Source organism: Hyla sarda, chromosome 3 (genome assembly GCF_029499605.1).
Source record: "Hyla sarda isolate aHylSar1 chromosome 3, aHylSar1.hap1, whole genome shotgun sequence".
In the NCBI taxonomy this organism is placed as follows: domain Eukaryota; kingdom Metazoa; phylum Chordata; class Amphibia; order Anura; family Hylidae; genus Hyla; species Hyla sarda.
Genome location: NC_079191.1, coordinates 133043154 through 133062177, shown reverse-complemented (window position 1 = coordinate 133062177; position 19024 = coordinate 133043154). Strand labels below are relative to the sequence as shown.

General features: G+C 47.4%; 2 protein-coding genes across 3 annotated transcripts in view; one reads left to right on the top strand and one right to left on the bottom strand.

The window, feature by feature from the left end:
* Window positions 1-19024, bottom strand: part of NMD3 (NMD3 ribosome export adaptor) — a 119449-nt gene that overhangs the window by 83965 nt on the left and 16460 nt on the right. The window lies entirely within an intron of this gene.
* The window catches only part of PPM1L (protein phosphatase, Mg2+/Mn2+ dependent 1L), a 267713-nt gene continuing 258835 nt past the window's right edge, over window positions 10147-19024 (top strand). Inside the window, exon 1 of one of the 2 annotated variants that reach the window (XM_056565077.1) lies at window positions 10147-10847. In XM_056565077.1, coding sequence (XP_056421052.1) covers window positions 10449-10847 — 399 coding nt within the window. In that variant the 5' untranslated portion in view covers window positions 10147-10448. Of the gene's footprint in view, window positions 10848-13127; window positions 13149-19024 lie in introns of those variants that run through there. The other variant, XM_056565078.1, reaches the window with a different exon arrangement.

The following is a 19024-nucleotide window of genomic DNA, read 5'->3' as shown; positions in this document are numbered from 1 at the left end:
ATCTAATCTCCCTGGGCATGGACGGAAGAGAAAAATTGGTGAAAGGTGTGAACGCAGGATAGTCCGGATGGTGGATAAGCAGCCCCATACAAGTTCCAAAGATATTCAAGCTGTCCTGCAGGCTCAGGGAGCATCAGTGTCAGTGCGAACTATCCATCGACATTTAAATGAAATGCAATGGAAGGAGACCCAGGAGGACAACACTGCTGACACAGAGACATAAAAAAGCAAGACTACATTTTGGCAAAATTAACTTGAGTAAAACAAAATCCTTCTGGGAAAACGTCTTATGGACAGATGAGACCATGATAGAGCTTTTTGGTAAAGCACATCATTCTACTGTTTACCGAAAATGGAATGAGTCCTACAAAGAAAAGAACACAGTACCTACAGTGAAATATGGTGGAGGTTCAATGATGTTTTGGGGTTGTTTTCCTGCCTCTGGCACTGGGTGCCTTGAATGTGTGCAAGGCATCATGAAATCTGAGGATTACCAACGGATTTTGGGTCGCACTGTACAGCCCAGTGTCAGAAAGCTGGGTTTGCATCCAAGATCTCGGGTCTTCCAGCAGGACAATGACCCCAAACATACGTCAAAAAGCACCCAGAATGGATGGCAACAAAGCACTGGAGAGTTCTGAAGTGGCCAGCAATGAGTCCAGATCTAAATCCCATTGAACACCTGTGGAGAGATCTTAAAATTGCTGTTGGGAAAAGGCGCCTTCCAATAAGAGAGACCTGGAGCAATTTGGAAAGGAAGAGTGGTTCAACATTCTGTCTGAGAGGTGTAAGAAGCTTATTGATGGTTATAGGAAGCGACTGATTTCAGTTATTCTTTCCAAAGGGTGTGCAACCAAATATTAAGTTAAGGGTGCCAATAATTTTAACCAAACCATTTATGGAGTTTGGTGTGACATTAGGTCCAATTGCTTTTTTTCCCTCCCTTTTTTGGTTTAGTTCCAATACACACAAAGGAAATAAACATGTGTATAGCAAAACGTTACTGCAATCCTTTTCTCTGAGAAATACTTCACTTTCTTTTTTTTTTTTCAACTGTAAATTTTTATTAAATTTTTATATAACCACAAAACAGAGAAGGGATCGACATCCCCCAAAGCAGGTACAGTGACAAATAGGTGTGCATAACAAAATCTTACGGTAGCATAAGAAATCAACTTCCGGCTAGCAGAAGAATTGCAAAGATAAATATTTATACAAATCAAGTAATCAGCATCTGACAAAGGGGCCGCTGAAAAGTGGCCACAAGGGGAGGGAGTAATGGGAGGGGGGGGGGGATCAAAGACACACAGGAGTACAGACTGCACAATAACAAGGAGGAGGGGAAGAGGGGAGAGAAAAAGGAGAAAGAAAAAAGAAGAAGTCAAAGGCCAGAAAAAGGGGAAAGGGAGTCAGAGGGAATGCCTATCAGTAAATCTGTCCCAGGGGTCCCAGATAGAGAGAAACCTGGGGATGACGTTATTGAGGGAGGCAGTAAGGGATTCAAGAGAGCATATCTCATGCACTCTAGACATCAACTCGTCTAACGATATGGGCAGTTTCCAGTGCTTGGCAATGAGAGTTTTAGCGGCTAGAACAATATGCAAAAAGAGAGTAAACGGGTGCTTGGCCAATACCCTGGTAGATAAGTGTAAGAGAAAAATCATAGGGTCCCTCACCCCACAAACTGAGGAGACTAAGCCCTGGACCTGCTGCCAGAAAGGCACTGCAAGGGGACAGGTCCAAAATATATGGTAAACGTCACCCAACCCACACCACAGCGCCAGCATTGGGGAGGGATATCAGGGTTCAGGCGATTAAGTAGAACAGGCATGTGGTACCAAACCATTAGTATTTTGTATTGGGTCTCCTTGTAAGCCGTGCAAATAGACGCCTTGGCAGCACGCTCCCAGATAACTCGCCACTGAGGGGTGGAATTGGGGGAGTTAAGGGCTGTTTCCCAAGGAGCCATGTAGCAATGGGAGCGGGGGGCATTCGGGGGAAATAGCAAGAAAGAGTAGAAACTAGAGAGTAGCCCCCTCTTCTGAGGTCCGCTCCTGCACAGCTTCTCAAATTCCGTAGGCAAGGACACAGTCAGTGAGCTCTGTGAGGAGGACAAGTAACGTCTCAGCTGTGTGTAATGTACTATCTCAGGGGGGGGGGAGGTGGAGGTTCCATCGGGTAACTAACTCTGCAAAGGGCAGAGTTGGGGTCCTCAAATCACTCCCTGCGGGGTGTTCTCTGGGCCCTGATGGATTTACTTACCTTTACTACAAGACCTTTTCCTCCTTCCTAGACTTCTTCCCCTGTTTAACTCTTTCCTGGGGGGGAGGGGATCCCACAGTCCTTACTACATTCCTCGATTACCTTGATTCCCAAGCCTGGCAAGGACCCTCACAATTGCTCTAGCTATCGGCTCATAGCCCTCCTCAATTCTGACCTTAAATTGTTCTCCAAGATTTTGGCGAACCGCCTCTGTAGTTTTCTACCTGCCCTTATACACAAGGACCAGGTTGGCTTTATCCCCTTTCGTCAGGGAGGTGATAACACGAGGAGGGTTGTGGATCTCATACACTTAGTCAACCGGAGGTCTGAACAGGCCTTGCTCTTGAGCCTTGATGCTGAAAAGGCCTTCGATAGGCTGGGTTTGCCCTTTATGTTTGCTACCCTTCAAAAATTTGGAATCTCGGGTTGGGGGAAGAAAATTAGACTTTATTGCTGTCGCTTACCATCCCATATGAACCGAAAAATCGTCGACTGAAACTAGCGCAATCCAGCTAAAGGGACCCGTACCGGGAGGGTCTCATAAAAAATATAGCAGTTTAGGGAGAATGGTCATTTTAACTGCCCCAATGCGCCCAAAAAAAGGAGATGTATTGTGACTGACATTTGTTTATAAGGGCCTGCAGCTCTCGAAATAGAGGAGGAAAGTTAGCAGAGTAGAGAGGAGTAGCTAGGAGAGAGTGAAACACCAAAGTATTTGATAGCAGTAAGAGACCATTTAATGGAGTAGTCCGCCTGCAAGAGGGTTATCAGAGAGGTAGGGAGGTTAAGGGGCATATGGAGAGATTCACCTTGTACCCAGAGACAAGGCTATAGGAATGAAGGAGCTTGTACAAAGAAGGAAGAGACAGGAGGGGGTTGGTGAGGGTAAACAAGACATCGTCGGCAAAAAGACATACCTTAAAATCCCTGCCATGAAGAGAGACACCCGAGATGTTCGGATCCCCCCGGATCATGGCAGCAAGCGGTTCGATACACAAAGCAAAAATCAAGGGGGATAACGGACAACCCTGCCTCGTACCATTATGGAGAGTGAAGGTCGGGGAGGAGAAGTGGGGGAGCTTGAGAGACGCGGTGGGGAAGGAGTAAAGACCCCGCAGTGAAGTCAGGAAATTGCCAGAGATTCCAAATTTTTGAAGGGTAGAAAACATAAAGGGCCAACCCAGCCTATCGAAGGCCTTTTCAGCATCAAGACTCAAGAGCAAGGCCTGTTCAGACCTCCGGTTGACTATGTGTATGAGATCCACAACCCTCCATGTGTTATCAACTCCCTGACGAAAGGGGATAATGCCAACCTGGTCCTTGTGTATAAGGGCAGGTAGAAAACTACAGAGGCGGTTCGCCAAAATCTTGGAGAACAATTTCAGGTCAGAATTGAGGAGGGCTATGGGCCGATAGCTAGAGCAATCGTGAGGGTCCTTGCCAGGCTTGGGAATCAAGGTAATCGAGGAATGTAGAAAGGACTGCGGGATCCCCTCCCCCCCCAGGAAAGAGTTAAACAGGGGAAGAAGTCTAGGAAGGAGGAAAAAGTCTTGTAGTAAAGGTAAGTAAAACCATCAGGGCCCGGAGAACGCCCCGCAGGGAGTGATTTGAGGACCTCCTGGAGCTCCTCAGAAGTAACAGGAGCGTTCAGGGTCTCCAGGTCTATTGCCGAAAGAGCCGGAAGGCTACACTGAGAAAGAAAAGAATCAAGCACCGCAGCGCGCGCTCCAGGGTCCAAGGGTCCAGAAGTTGTGAGGGAAGGGAGTGGAGCTTAGAATAGTAGTCATGAAAAAGACGGGAGATAGAATCAGGATGAAAGTGCAGAGTACCTGAAGGGTCCTTCAGAGCAGAAGGGGCCTGAGCAGCGGCGCAATCCCTCAGCATAGTATGGGCTTTATTGCCTTTCTCATAGAAACGCTGCTTAGCATAAAGAAGTTGCCGTTCCACCTTTATGGAGAGCAAGCTCACTCAGCAGGGACCGGGCCATACCAAGCGCCGCAGGACCGAGAGAGAGGGTGCAGACAATAGAGTAGCTTCTAATTGAGAAATCTGAGCCCTAAGTTCCCGGGAGCGAGCCAGAGAATCCTGCATGAGCCTAGAGCCCAGAGCAATAAAATGGCCCCTGACCACCACCTTATGGGCTTCCCAGAGTCACCAGGGAGGACACAGAACCCTCATTATCAGCAAAATAGTTAGTAATGCTCGTCTGGATCGAGTCCAGGGAAGAAGGGGATTTAAGAAGGGAGTCGTTAAGACGCCAATGGCAGCGGTGAAAAAGAGTAAGAAAAAGGGGAGAAAGAAACAAGAATAGGGCTATGGTCAGACCAAGAAATAGGTTCCAAAGAGGCAGAAGAGAGCATGCGGACCATAGGGAGATTGCCAAGAAAATAATCGATACGGGTGTGAAGTTTGTGAGGGTGGGAGTAGAAGGAAAATGAGCGGTCTAAGGGGTGATTAATACGGCAAAGATCGTAAAGCGACGCAGAGCATATCAGTTTACAAAAAAGGGTAGATGCTGGGGAGGGGAAGGCTGTAGAGGGCACGTCCTAGATATCAAAATAGTTACTCCCGCAACTTTCCTATCGGAAGAAGCAGAGTACGCCTACGGGTAGAGGTGGTGTAAAAAGAGGAAGGAGACAGTTATGTTGAAGTGCCAGTCATGTGGTATACAAAATGGGTCATGTGAAGCGTCTCGTCATGCTGCGAGCGACACACTCCTCCTGCATGGGAGAGCCCCATACAGGTCAGGGGCTCCATACAGGAGATTGCTGTAATAGGGCCAAAGGTCAGACAACTAATTCTTAGGGGTTGTGTGGCCAATGGCTGATTGCCGGGAAGGGCACCAAGAACGATCCAGAAATCATTCATGCAATTCCCCACCTGCAGTATGCCAAGCCATCTGCCAGGCTCAGTAAACAAGAGGCGATTTATGAGAGTGGTGCTGGTTTACAGAGTGGCCTAGGCCGTCCAGTACAGCCCTATACACTAAAATAAAAGGACAATTTTGCATGTCAGGTAACAAAACTCTTAAGCTTGGGCTACACAGTGAGTTGTGGCCACAATATTGCGTCCTAAAATGACAACTATGATAGTAAGTGTGGTTTTGCTAAAAATCCAGCAGGTTTCTGATGACTGTCATGTTGCAGTAACATTAGTTGTGATATAGAAGCACTACATTGTGATTTTATGTCTCTGTGTAGCCCCAGCTGTCCAAACCACAGCCACTGTTCCAGACTCTATGGACCTGTTCACACAACAGAGAATCCACATAGAATTTCCACAAGGAAATTCCGCACAGATTCCGCTTGCAGCAGCCTCCCATTGATTTCAGTGGGCTGCACGGTTCACATGTCGGAAGTTCTGCAACAAAACTCTGGCAGTGTCAGGAACTGTCCATCGCAGGAGAGGTTTGCTATGGGAAACAAACAGAGGTGGCAGCAGAGAGCATCATGGTCAGACTGGAAAGAACTACACAACTTCCTCTGGAGCATACAGCAGCTGATAAGTACTGGAAGGATTAAGATTTTTAAATAGAAGTAATTTACAAATCTGTATAACTTTCTGGAGTTCCCCTTTAAGACTGTGCTGAGACTGCAAGCTGTAATAGTACTGGGCCCATAATAGTGAAACCCGATATAACGAAAAGAACTTATCTAAGTTTGAATTTGCATAGCACCAAAAAAATTTGCTCCAATTCTCCCTAATTTCTGTTCCAAAACCACAGATTCAAGAGGACTTCAGCAAGGACATTTATTGCAGACATCTCTGTCACTGAACACGCATTCCATTCATTTGAACAGGACAGTTGTAGAACGGTTTGTACCGCATCTGCCGCGTGTGAATTGACTCTTAGGCTGGGTTCACATATATCAGGTGTCCGGCATGGAACGGAGGGAAACTGATGCTAGAACTGATCCCATTTATTTGAATGAGACAGCATACAATCATCTGGCGTCTCAATTTTGACGCCAGATGGTTGGATACGCCGAACAGCACCAAACAGGGGAACGCAGAAACAATGAATGCCGATGCCATACAACTGATGACAACTGATACACATTATCATCAGTTATGTCGAGATCTAGGCTGACTTCACCTGTGCCGGACATACAATGGGGCAAAAAAGTATTCAGTCAGCCACATATTGTGACAGTTCTCCCTGTTTGAACTTATCAGTATAAAAGACACCTGTCCACAACCTAAAACAGTCACACTCTAAACTCCACTATGGCCAAGACCAAAGAGCTGTCAAAGGACACCAGAAACAAAATTGTAGACCTGCACCAGGCTGGGAAGACTGAATCTGCAATAGGCAAGCAGCTTGGTGTGAAGAAATCAACTGTGGGAGCAATTATTAGAAAATAACATACAAGACAACTGAGAATCTCCCTCGATCTGGGGCTCCACGCAAGATCTCACCCTGTGGTGTCAAAATGATCACAAGAACGGTGAGCAAAAATCCCAGAACCACAAAGGGTGACCCAACGAATGATCTGCAGAGAGCTGGGACCAAAGTAACAAAGGCTACCATCAGTAACACACTACGCCTCCAGGGACTCAAATCATGCAGTGCCAGACGTGTCCGCCTGCTTAAACCAGTACATGTCCGGGACCGTCTGAAGTTTGCTAGAGAGCATTTGGATGATCCAGAAGAGTATTGGCAGAATTTCATATGGTCAGATGAAACCAAAGTAGAACTTTTTGGTAAAAACTCAACTTGTCATGTTTGGAAAGAATGCTGAGTTTCATCCAAAGAACACCATACCTACTGTGAAGCATGGGGGTGGAAACATCATGCTTTGGGGCTGTTTTTCTGCTAAGGCTAAGTCTCCACTTGGTTTTTTGCACTGCCTTTTTAGGGATTAAAAAATGCCTGAAAAATCGTCAGTGCAAGTGACGTCATCATGCGTTTTTTCTGGAGTTTTTTTCATTTGTGTTGAAATTGCACCTTGGCGGGTTTTTTTTTTGGTACCCAAAATTTCTTGGGTACCAAAAAAAAAAAAAGGAAGCAGCAGTGATGGAAATTTTTTTTATTAAACGCAATGTATATATTTTATAACCCAATTTTTATTATTTTTTAATTAAGTGTGTGTTTCACTTTTTTTTTTAAATAAATTTTTTATGTAGTACTACTACTCCCAGCATGGAACAGACTGTTCCATGCTGGGAGTGATAGTACCTGTACTATAGACATATCGCCCCGGGTGTCAGTCCTGACACCCGATGCGATCGTCCATAATATAGCAGAGAAGCGAGCGGGTCTATACATCGCTCGCCTCTCTGCACTATACTCCGGCCACTGATGTCAACAGAAATTCATATTTCCCACCCAGAGCTGTGATTGGCCGGATGGTTTCAGCCAATCACAGCTCTGAGGAAAAGATGAATGAATGAGCGGCCGGCCCGGAGTATAGTGCAGAGCAGGGATGTGAGCGATGTATACAGTCACTCCATCTCTGCTATAGACAGGACGATCACAGAGGGTGTCAGTAGTGACATCCACTGTGATGTGTCCTTAAGCAGGCACTACTACTCCCAACATGGAGCACACTCTGCTGGGAGCTGTAGTACCTGTATTAATAGACAGATCGCAGCGAGTGTAACTTCTGACACCCGCTTCAATCTGTCTATTAATGCCGGTACTACAGCTCCCAGCATGAGGCAGAGTGTGCTCCATGTTGGGAGTAGTATTACCTGCAGTTATGGAAAGATCACAGCGGGTATCACTCCTGACACCCGCTGTGATGCTCCTGTATAATGTATAGATGCGGCGGCCGCTCTCCTATGGTCCCCTGCACGGCCGTATATACACACATATTCCTATTTCTCACAGAGAGCTGTGATTGGCTGGAACCATCTGGCCAATCACAGCTCTGTGGGAATTATGAATAGGTGTAAATATACGTCAGGGAAGGGGACCATAGAAGAGCGGCCGCCGCATCTATACATTATACAGAAAGATCGCAGCGGGCGATCTGTTTATTAGTACAGGTACTACTACTCCCATCATGGAACAGTGTGTTCCATGCTGGGAGTAATAGTACTGACTAAAAAAATGTAAAAAATAAAGCAAAAAAGTAAAAACACACACAATACATTTTTATAATTGTCGACTACATTTTTATTTCCCCGCACACATAAATTGATCCCTGTTTAAAAAGTAATAGTTTTTTTTTTTCAATAATATACATTTCGTTAGATACAATTTTTTCCTTCACTACTGTATATTTTTGAAAAAAAATGTTTAATGGTACCCTACAAAATTTTATTAAAAACAGCTATCTACATCACTTTTATGGATCGCTAAAGTCCAAAAACGATTAAAAACCGCCTGCAAAAATGCCAAAGTTAAAATCCACATAGCGTTTTTCTTGGCGTTTTCTCACTCTCATAGACTTCTATTGGAGCAAAACCCCACGATTTATACAAAAAACGCCGGTTTAGTGGAACTACAGCGTTTTTTTTTTCAAAACAACAAAGAGCGGAAAAAAACGCTGAAAAAGTGAAAAAACTACAAAAGGATTCAAAATAACGCCAAAGTGAAAAAACGCAAAGTGGAATTTGAAATTTCTCATTGACTTACAGCTAACATCTGGCCACAGCGTTTTTTTGACCAAAAAAACGCCATGCGGCAGAATTGGCGTTTTTCTTTGCGTTTTGCAAAAAATAAAAAAACAAGTGTAGACTTAGCCTAAGGGACCAGGGTGACTGATCTGTGTAAAGGAAAGAATGAATGGGGCCATGTATCTTGAGATTTTGAGTGAAAACCTCCTTCCATCAGCAAGGGCATTAAAGATGAAACGTCCTCGGGCAAGGAAGAAGCATTTCAAGGTCCTGGAGTGGCCTAGCCAATTTCTAGATCTCAATCCCATAGAAAACCTTTGGAGGGAGTTGAAAGTCCATGTTGCCTAGCAACAGCCCCAAAACATCACTGCTCTAGAGGAGATCTGCATGAGGGAATGGACCAAAATACCAGCAACAGCAGTGTGTGAAAACCTTGTGAAGACTTACCGAAAACATTTGACCTCTGTCATTGCCAACTCTATGGCAGAGCCGGAGCGCTCCCTTTGGCAATCTCCGGCTCTGCCATAGCGATGTATTGAGGGGGCGTGTCGGCCGCCGCTTTGTGCGGTGGTCAACACGCGCTATCTGGCCAGCGAACCGGGGCCCGTACAGAAAGATAGCGCCCCCCCCCAGTGGTCAGACCCTCCAGGATCTGAAACTTATCCCCTATCCTTTTAGGATAGGGGATAAGTTTTTCACCATTGGATTACTCCTTTAATAAATCTGGGCCCATGGTTTAATTGTGTAGTGCTGGGTATAGAAGCAGTGTTTTCCAAAAAGTGTGTTGCAAAACTACAACTCCCAGCATGCCCGGACAGCCTTTGGCTGTCCGGGCATGCTGGGAGTTGTAGTTTTGGAACAGCTGGAGACACCCTGTTTGGAAAACACTGATTTTAGAGACTGGATATCCTGACAAGGACACATTCTGCCCATAACACTGTCCGTCGTGCCCAGAGGACCGGGCTCCTCGCTCCCGTCCACACAGTGCGGTGACACACGGTAATGGCCGGGGTGACAGGCGGCAGCAGATGCTTCGCACTCCCGTCGTCTTCTTATTTCTGTCCCTCCTCGCTTGCAGTGTTCCTGCTCGTGGTGGACTGTACCATCTGCTCACTGCAGTGCGGGGGGAGCTTTCAGTTGCGGATCCATGCTCTGGTCTTTTAATGGAGTCTTGTAGGATTATATTAAAAGGAGCAGCATTTAGTAATAAAGATTAAATACACCGAGTTATAATGTGAAGAATATATGTCCTAAACTGGAAGCAGAAGTGACCATAGTGCGGCCACCCCTCACCCTTTCCTTACGGGGCTTATAAGAGTCCAGTGTGGGGGAGACGCACAGAACAGCCGGTGTCTGCACCTTATGACAGCTCCGCAAGGTGCTGAACGGACAGAAGCCTGAGAGTCCGGGCTGGAGCTGCGCGTGCTGTACCGCAGCAGGGAGAACCGCAGCAGGGAGAACCGCAGCGTGTGCCCCGGGTCCTGCCTATGCTCGGCTCCCGCCGCTGCCAGTGACTGTGCCCGTTCTTTGTCCTAGGTGCCGCAGACCTGTGCCCCCTGCCGGGGAGGAGTTCGGGCAGGGGTCAGCCTGCCATGCACTGACTGCCCTCCTCCAGGACATCAATGATAGAGGATACCATGACTCTGCTGTCTCTGCTGGGTAGGATCATGCGCTACTTCTTACTCAGACCGGAGACCCTGTTCCTGCTGTGCATCAGCCTGGCGCTCTGGAGCTACTTCTTCCACACGGACGAGGTGAAGACCATCGTGAAGTCCAGCCGGGACGCCGTGCAGATGGTGAAGGGGAAGGTGGCCGAGATCATGCAGAATGACCGCCTCGGGGGGCTCGATGTCCTGGAGGCTGAGTTCTCCAAGACCTGGGAGTTGAAGAGTAACAATGTGGCCGTGTACTCCATCCAGGGCCGGCGGGACCACATGGAGGACCGCTTCGAGATCATCACCGACCTGCTCAACAAGAGCCACCCGTCCATCTTCGGCATCTTTGATGGGCACGGAGGAGAGGTAGGGTGAGCAAAGAGGATGTCCTGTATGTGTAATGACTCTGGATGGTGTAGGATCAGTCCTGGGGGCACACACTGGTAGAGGGTCCATGTAGAGGGGTACACAGCCTGGTCACTGATGGGCACGGAGGAGAGGTAGGGTGAGCAAAGAGGATGTCCTGTATGTGTTATGACTCTGGATGGTGTAGGATCAGTCCTGGGGCACACACTGGTAGAGGGTCCATGTAGAGGGGTACACAGCCTGGGTACTGATGGGTACAGAGGAGAGGTAGGTAGAGCAAAGAGGATGTCCTGTATGTGTATGACTCTGGATGGTGTAGGATCAGTCCAGGGGGCACACACTGGTAGAGGGTCCATGTAGAGGGGTACACAGCCTGGTCACTGATGGGTAGAGGAGAGGTAGGTAGAGGGTAGAGGATGTCCTGTATGTGCCTGACTCTGGATGGTGTAGGATCAGTCCTGGGGGCACACGCTGGTAGAGGGTCCATGTAGAGGGGTACACAGCCTGGTCTCTGATGGGTACAGAGTAGAGGTAGGTAGAGCAAAGAGGATGTCTGGGGGCACACACTGGTAGAGGGTCCATGTAGAGGGATACACAGACTGGGTACTGATGGGTACAGAGGAGAGGTAGGTAGAGGGAAGAGGATGTCCTGTATGTGCCTGACTCTGGATGGTGTAGGATCAGTCCTGGGGGCACACACTGGTAGAGGGTCCATGTAGAGGGATACACAGCCTGGGTACTGATGGCTACAGAGGAGAGGTAGGTAGAGGGAAGAGGATATCTGGGGGCACACACTGGTAGAGGGTCCATGTAGAGGGGTACATAGCCTGGTCACTGATGGGTACAGAGGAGAGGTAGGTAGAGCAAAGAGGATGTCCTGTATGTGCCTGACTCTGGATGGTGTAGGATCAGTCCTGGGGGCACACACTAGTAGAGGGTCCATGTAGAGGGGTACACAGCCTGGTCACTGATGGGTACAGAGGAGAGGTAGGTAGAGGGAAGAGGATGTCCTGTATGGGTATGACTGGATGGTGTAGGATCAGTCCTGGGGGCACACACTGGTAGAGGGTCCATGTACTGCAGAGGGGTACACAGCCTTGGTATTGATGGGTAGAGCAAAGAGGATGTCCTGTATGTGCCTGACTCTGGATGGTGTAGGATCAGTCCTGGGGGCACACACTAGTAGAGGGTCCATGTAGAGGGGTACACAGCCTGGTCACTGATGGGTACAGAGGAGAGGTAGGTAGAGCAAAGGGGATGTCCTGCATCTTTATGACTCTGGATGATGTAGGATTAGTCCTCGGAGCATACACTGGTAGAGGGTCCAGGTACCGCAGAGGGGTACACAGCCTGGGTACTGATGGGTACAGAGGAGAGGTAGGTAGAGGGAAGAGGATGTCTTGTATGTGTATGACTCTGGATGGTGTAGGATCAGTCCTCAGAGCATACACTGGTTGAGGGTCCATGTACTGCAGAGGGGCACACGGTCTGGGTACTGATGGGCACAGGGGAGAATAGGTAGAGCAAAGAGGATGTCCTGTATGTGCCTGACTCTGGGTAATGTAGGATCAGTCCTGGGGGAACACTGGTAGAGGGTCCAGATGGGTACAATGCACTGCAGAGGGGGCACACAGCCTGAGTACTGATGGGCATGGAGAAGAGGTAAATAAAACAAAGGGGGTGATTTAGGATGAATCCTAGGGTCACACACTGGACAAGGGTTCAGATGGGTACATGGTGCTACAGAGAGGGCTGATACAGTCTGGGCAGTGATGGGCATGGAGAAGCAGAAGGTAGAACAAATTGGGTAATGTAGAATCAGTGCTAAGAACTTGTAAGGCACACTCTGGCAGAGAGGGTTTAGGTGGGTAAAAGCTATTGCAGGAAGGGCACACTCATGAACATGGAGGAGAAGAAGGTAGAACAGTGTGTGATGTAGAATGAATCCTAGGTACTTGTAGATAACACTATGGAAGAGGGTTTGGGTGCATACAAGTTACTTCTGGGAGAGCACACTCATGGGCATGGTAGAGAGGTAGGTAGAACAAAGGAAGGTGATGTAGCATCAATTATAGGAACTTGTAGGACACAGACCAGTAGAGGGACCTGGTGGGTTCATGTTATTACGAGAGCGGACAGAGTGTGGACATTGATATAGGAGAGGTGGGGAGAATAAAGTGGAATGTCATGCATGGCCGATCAGTCCTAGGGTCTTTCAGGGCACAAACTGGTAAAGGGTCCAAGTGGGTACAAATTGTTGCTGGGATGACACACAGGGCCTGTTCATTGATTGGCATGGAGGTAGGTAAAATAAAGAGAGCTGTTCTGCATGCCCATGACTCTGCATGATGTAGAATCAGTCTAGGGTCCCACACTGGTAGAAGGTCCAGGTGGGTACAACTTATTGCTGGGATGGCAAATTGACATAGCCTGTGCATTGTGTCTGATGGGTCGGTTCAGCCTTTCCCCAACCTGTCTCCCCAGCTGCTGATAAACTACAACTCCCAGCATGCCTGGACAGTCTTTATGCGGAGAGTTGTAGCTTTACAAGAGAGGTGCAGGTTGGAGAACGCTAGGTTTTATGAATCTGCTCTGGGATACAAGGAGAGATCTGGATGTTACATGAGATCGCTGGGCTCCTGTATGTGCCACCTCCATCTAGTACCCAGGATCCATGAAGTGCACCGAATACATGGACAAATAGGAATCTCCAACTCTACCTATCTTTAATAGTTATCTGTTTGTTCTTATAAAGGGATGTTTGGTCACCTGTAACATAATGATGAAGCAGTACTGCAGCAATAGCACACACCGATGACAGGCAGATGTGTCATAGTCCCATCACAAGAGGATCCAGAACTATCTGTGATCTCTTAAAGAGAACCTGTCAAATATAAAATGCAGTCCAGTGTGTGGGCACCATGTTACAGAGCAGAATGGGCGGCATTTACAACGCAACAGGTTCCTTCTATCATTAATAAACAATGTAAGATCTGCTGATACTTGTAGTGTAATAATGAATTCATAGCAAAATAAAAGTTGTGTGAATTGTACCACCGGGCACTCATAGTACGGTGGTGTTTTATTATATAGTAGGTAAGTGGCTTTCTATAGTACCTGGAATATATACAAAGACTTGTCTTCTAATGTGTCCACATGTTTCTTTGCTTTGAGGATATCGGGCAGCATTGCATACAAGTGTGTGTGTATTTCTACACAGAACGTCAGCATAGTCGAGTGGTTGCCTGCTATGATAGAAAGGTTACCCTGCCTGCTTTCACCTTCTTAACATCCTTGACAATGTAATGAGACTATAGTCATCCATTGGGTGGACGTTTTAGTCAAAGCAATGTCATGTGCTGCTCTCGCTACATAACATAATGATGAGGACTGATGTGTGATGGATCATTATACAAAGAGGCGTCACAGGCAACTTTGTATTCTTAACTAGTGACTTTATGAAGACACATTGGGAAAGGATGCTTTAAACTAGTGAAATAATTGTAATAACCTATATAGTATACATTATTCTTCTTTGAGGGTAACACATCCTGTCACGCCATTACAATACACCAGTGTTTCCCAACCAGGGTGCCTCCAGCTGATGCAAAATTACAACTCCTAGCATGCCCGGACAGCCATCCTGTCACGCCATTACAATACACCAGTGTTTCCCAACCAGGGTTCCTCCAGCTGTTGCAAAACTACAACTCCCAGCATGCCCGGACAGCCATCCTGTCACGCCATTACAATACACCAGTGTTTACCAACCAGGGTGCCTCCAGCTGTTGTAAAACTACAACTCACAGCATTCAAGGACAGCCATCCTGTCACGCCATTACAATACACCAGTGTTTCCTAACCAGGGTGATTCCAGCTGTTGCAAAACTACAACTCCCAGCATGCCCGTACAGCCATCCTGTCACGCCATTACAATACACAAGTATTTCCCAACCAGGGTGCCTCCAGCTGTTGTAGAACTACAACTCCCAACATGCCCGGACAGCCATCCTGTCGCGCCATTACAATACACCAGTGTTTCCCAACCAGGGTGCTTCCAGCTGTTGCAAACCTACAACTCCTAGCATGCCCGTACAGCCATCCTGTCACGCCATTGCAATACACTAGTGTTTCCCAACCAGGGTGCCTCCAGCTGTTGCAAAACTACAACTCCCAGCATGCCTGGACAGCCATCCTGTCACGCCATTACAATACACCAGTGTTTCCCAACCAGGGTGCCTCCAGCTGTTGCAAAACTACAACTTCCAGCATGCTGGGAGTTGTAGTTTTGCAACAGCTGGAGGCGCTCTGGTTGGGAAACGCTGCAATACACATTTGTGCGCCAAGGCTATAGACTAGCTTATAAGGAACAGTGAGCCACCATGATCCCCAGCAGGAAATTTTTGTAGACATCTTCCATCTGATCATCTCAGGATGCAGAGACGTGACAGTGCTGACACTTACTAGTATATGTTAGAGCTGGGCGGTATACTGATTCATACCGAATACCGGTGTGTGTTTTTGTCTTAAGATATGAATTTTTCACATACCACAATACCGTTTCCATAGCAACCAACTCCAATGCGTGCTGGCGTAGAGAAACGTCCGGCCGCACAGCGTCTCTGGGAAGTGTAGTCCGAGCCGCACTGAACTGACACAGTCAGCTGGGAGGGGACTACAACAACCGGTGGGCACGTGACTTCCGGCCGGCCGCTAACTCGAGCAGAACTGCGGAGATATGGAGGAGAGTTACCGGGCGGCCTGATCGAGACCCCGGGGACCATGTTGAGGACCCCCGACCACCAGGAAACTCGAGCAAAACTGCGGGGACATGGAGGAGAGATACTGGGCGGCCTGATCGAGATCCCGGGTACCATGGTGTGGACCCCTGACACTATACCGTTAAATACTGTGAAACAGCCATAATTTTGAAAAATACGGTGATATACATTTTTGGTCATACCGCCCAGCTCTAGTATATGTATTGACAATAACCGGATCATTGGGAGAAGACAAGTGTGGATTATAATGTTTAACTTAGAATATGAAATTAATGAGGAGCCCAACTCCAGGCAACCCCACCTGTCAGCTGACTGTAGAGGCTGTGGCGCCACAACCTCTTTACTTCTTTCATTTGATCGTGGCTGTACCTGGTAAAGCATTTTAAGAAGCACTCCAGATAATAGTTAATTTTTTTATATTTTTTATTTTTTTTTACTTATACAGTGCAACATAGGCTTTTATTAGTTAATAATGTAGAGGTTCTTGTGTAGACCTTGTGCTTACCTGCTTTAGCAGATGTGGCATGCATGAGTTTTTAGCCATAACGATTCCAAATGCATCAGTCAAATGATTTTCTAATCTGCCTACATTACTCATGAATCATCTGTCTTTGCAGAGAAAGGGGTGAAGTCTCATCACTGAAGTTCAGTTATATCACCTGGTGATCTGTCTATCACCTGGCTAGACTTGAGTAGCCTAAACTGCTTAGATAAATGGGTTGGGGGTTCAATCAAATTACATGCAGTTTTGATGTGTTTTCTTCTTCAAAGTGTATTATTTAGAGAAATGTTGCCACAAGGAGAAAGTGATTTGACCTGTATAAGACGTTTTATGACTATTTTTGTTTTAATGACTATTCAGACTATGTTCACTAGGGGTGTGAATCGCCAAGAATTTGGCGATTCGATTCGAATCGCGATACCAGTGTGGCGATTCGATATATCCCGATATATCGCGATACCGTCTAGGTGACGATACATCGCGATATATCCCTATACATCGCCCACCTGGGAGCATTCATAGATCCCAATAGACGCCGCTGTCAGCTTTGACAGCGGCGATCTAGTACTCCGGTGCTCACTTTTCTCATGTTATCCCGTCCGGGCTGCAAAATAAAATAAAACGCACTTTATCTTACCTGCCAACGAGCCCGCGGAGCTCCGGTACAGTCCGGTACAGGTGTTCGGTCCCCGGGCTGTATTCTTCTTACTTCCTGTTAGTCCGGCACGTCACATGGAGCTTCAGCCTATCACCAGCGGAGGCGGGACATCGCTGCGGCTGGTGATAGGCTGAAGCTCCATGTGACGTGCCGGACTAACAGGAAGTAAGAAGAATACAGCCCGGGGACTGAACACCTGTACCGGACTGTACCGGAGCTCCGGGGGCTCGTTGGCAGGTAAGATAAAGTGCGTTTTATTTTGCAGCCTGGATAGGATAAAATGAGAAAAGTGCGCACCGGATACTCCTTTAATAGCCAGCCGTGGCGATTGCCGCATGCTGGCTATTAGCGGCGGCCCCCGGCTACTGAAATCAGCCGGGGGTCGCATAGTACGGAGCGGGCACGAGTCGGAGCCCGCTCCATAGCCGTGTCAGATCCGGCCCTGCCCGGCTCCACAAATGTGGAACTTTTATCTCCTGATGCCCAAGACATGACATGCTGTTCCGGGCGTCCGCAGATAAAAATTTCACATCCCTAAAAGAATCGATTCAAAAATATTTTCAATCGATTCTGTATCGGCAAATGAAAAATCGCGATTATCGCGAGAATCGATTTTTTCTTACATCCCTAATGTTCACACATGTTGCGTTTTTACTGCATTCATGTAGCTTTTTACTGCAGTTTTTACTGCCTGTGGTTTTGTTGTGATTTTTAAAATGGATGGTGTACTTTTCCTGTGATTGTGGGAAAATAACAGTAAGGCTAGGTTCAGACTATGGAATCTCCGGGCAGAAAATTTCCGCCCGGAGATTCCGTATTCTGCCTGCGCCGACTGAATTAGTCGGCGCTAGGACCGCGCGGACACTGCAGTCTCCCATAGACTGCAATGTGTTCGGCGCGGATTTCCGCCTGAAGAAAGAGCACCGCCTTTCTTCAGGCGGAAATTTCAAAGCGGATTTTCCGCTTCACAAATTCCGAAGTCAGAATTTGTGAACGGAAAACCATTCACTACACTAGACATTTTAGCAAGCGGAATTTCTGACGGAAATTTTACGTCTGAATTTCTGTCGGAAATTCCGTAGTCTGAACCTAGCCTAAAAGCACAGAACAAATACAGGGCCTCAAGGAAGTTGTATGACTGCTATATATCCTGACTCTATAGAGATATCAGTAGCAGAATACAGATAGAGCTGAGTGGGGAGGAGTCTGTGAGCAGCCAGAAGAGATCTTATAGGTCATGATGTCATCTTGTAGTTCACAGGAAGTCACCTGACCCAGGACACTTCTTCTCACACATTACGCATTGTGAATTTCTGTGGGCCAGACTCATGATCACATGACCTATTTACAGCAATGCAAACATGGATACAGCTGTGCTGGAATAAAACAGAGGGCACTGTAGGATTATTGATTGTAGTGTGCATGATATTGAGACCACCTCACTGCACCCCCTTTAGTCAGCTGATTGGTGGGATGCCAGGAATTTAAAACCCCCCTGCAGATTTGAATTAGACCGGCCATCAGTATTAAATGGGTATGGAGCACTTTTGGCATATCTGATAGTTGTGGGTCTCATCTGGGACCCACAGCTATCCCAAGAACCATGGCCCTCTGTGAACTGCTTGCATCTATCAGCTGTATTATGTGGATTGTGTTACTCACACTGACATTAATAGGAGTTAAAGGGGTTCTCCGCCCCTAGACATCTTATCCCCTATCCAAAGGATAGGAGATAAGATGTCTGATCGCGGGGGTTCTGCCACTGGGGACCCCTGCAATCTTGGCTATGGCACCCCAGACATCCGATGCATGGAGCGAACTTCGCTCCGTGCCAGATCACTGGCGTCACGGTCACGCCCCCTCCATTAGACTTGCATTAAGGGGGCGTGGCCGTGACATCACAAGCGTGGGGTGGCTGTGATGTCACGAGGCGCTCCACCCAACGCTCTAAACCAGTGGTCTCCAATAGAGATGAGCGAACTTACAGTAAATTCGATTCTTCACAAACCTCTCGGCTCGGCAGTTGATGACTTATCCTGCATAAATTAGTTCAGTTTTCAGGTGCTCCGGTGGGCTGGAAAAGGTGGATACAGTCCTAGGAGACTCTTTCCTAGGACTGTGTCCACCTTTTCCAGCCCACCGGAGCACCTGAAAGCTGAACTAATTTATGCAGGATAAGTCATCAACTGCCGAGCTGAGAAGTTCGTGACAAATCGAATTTACTGTAAGTTCGCTC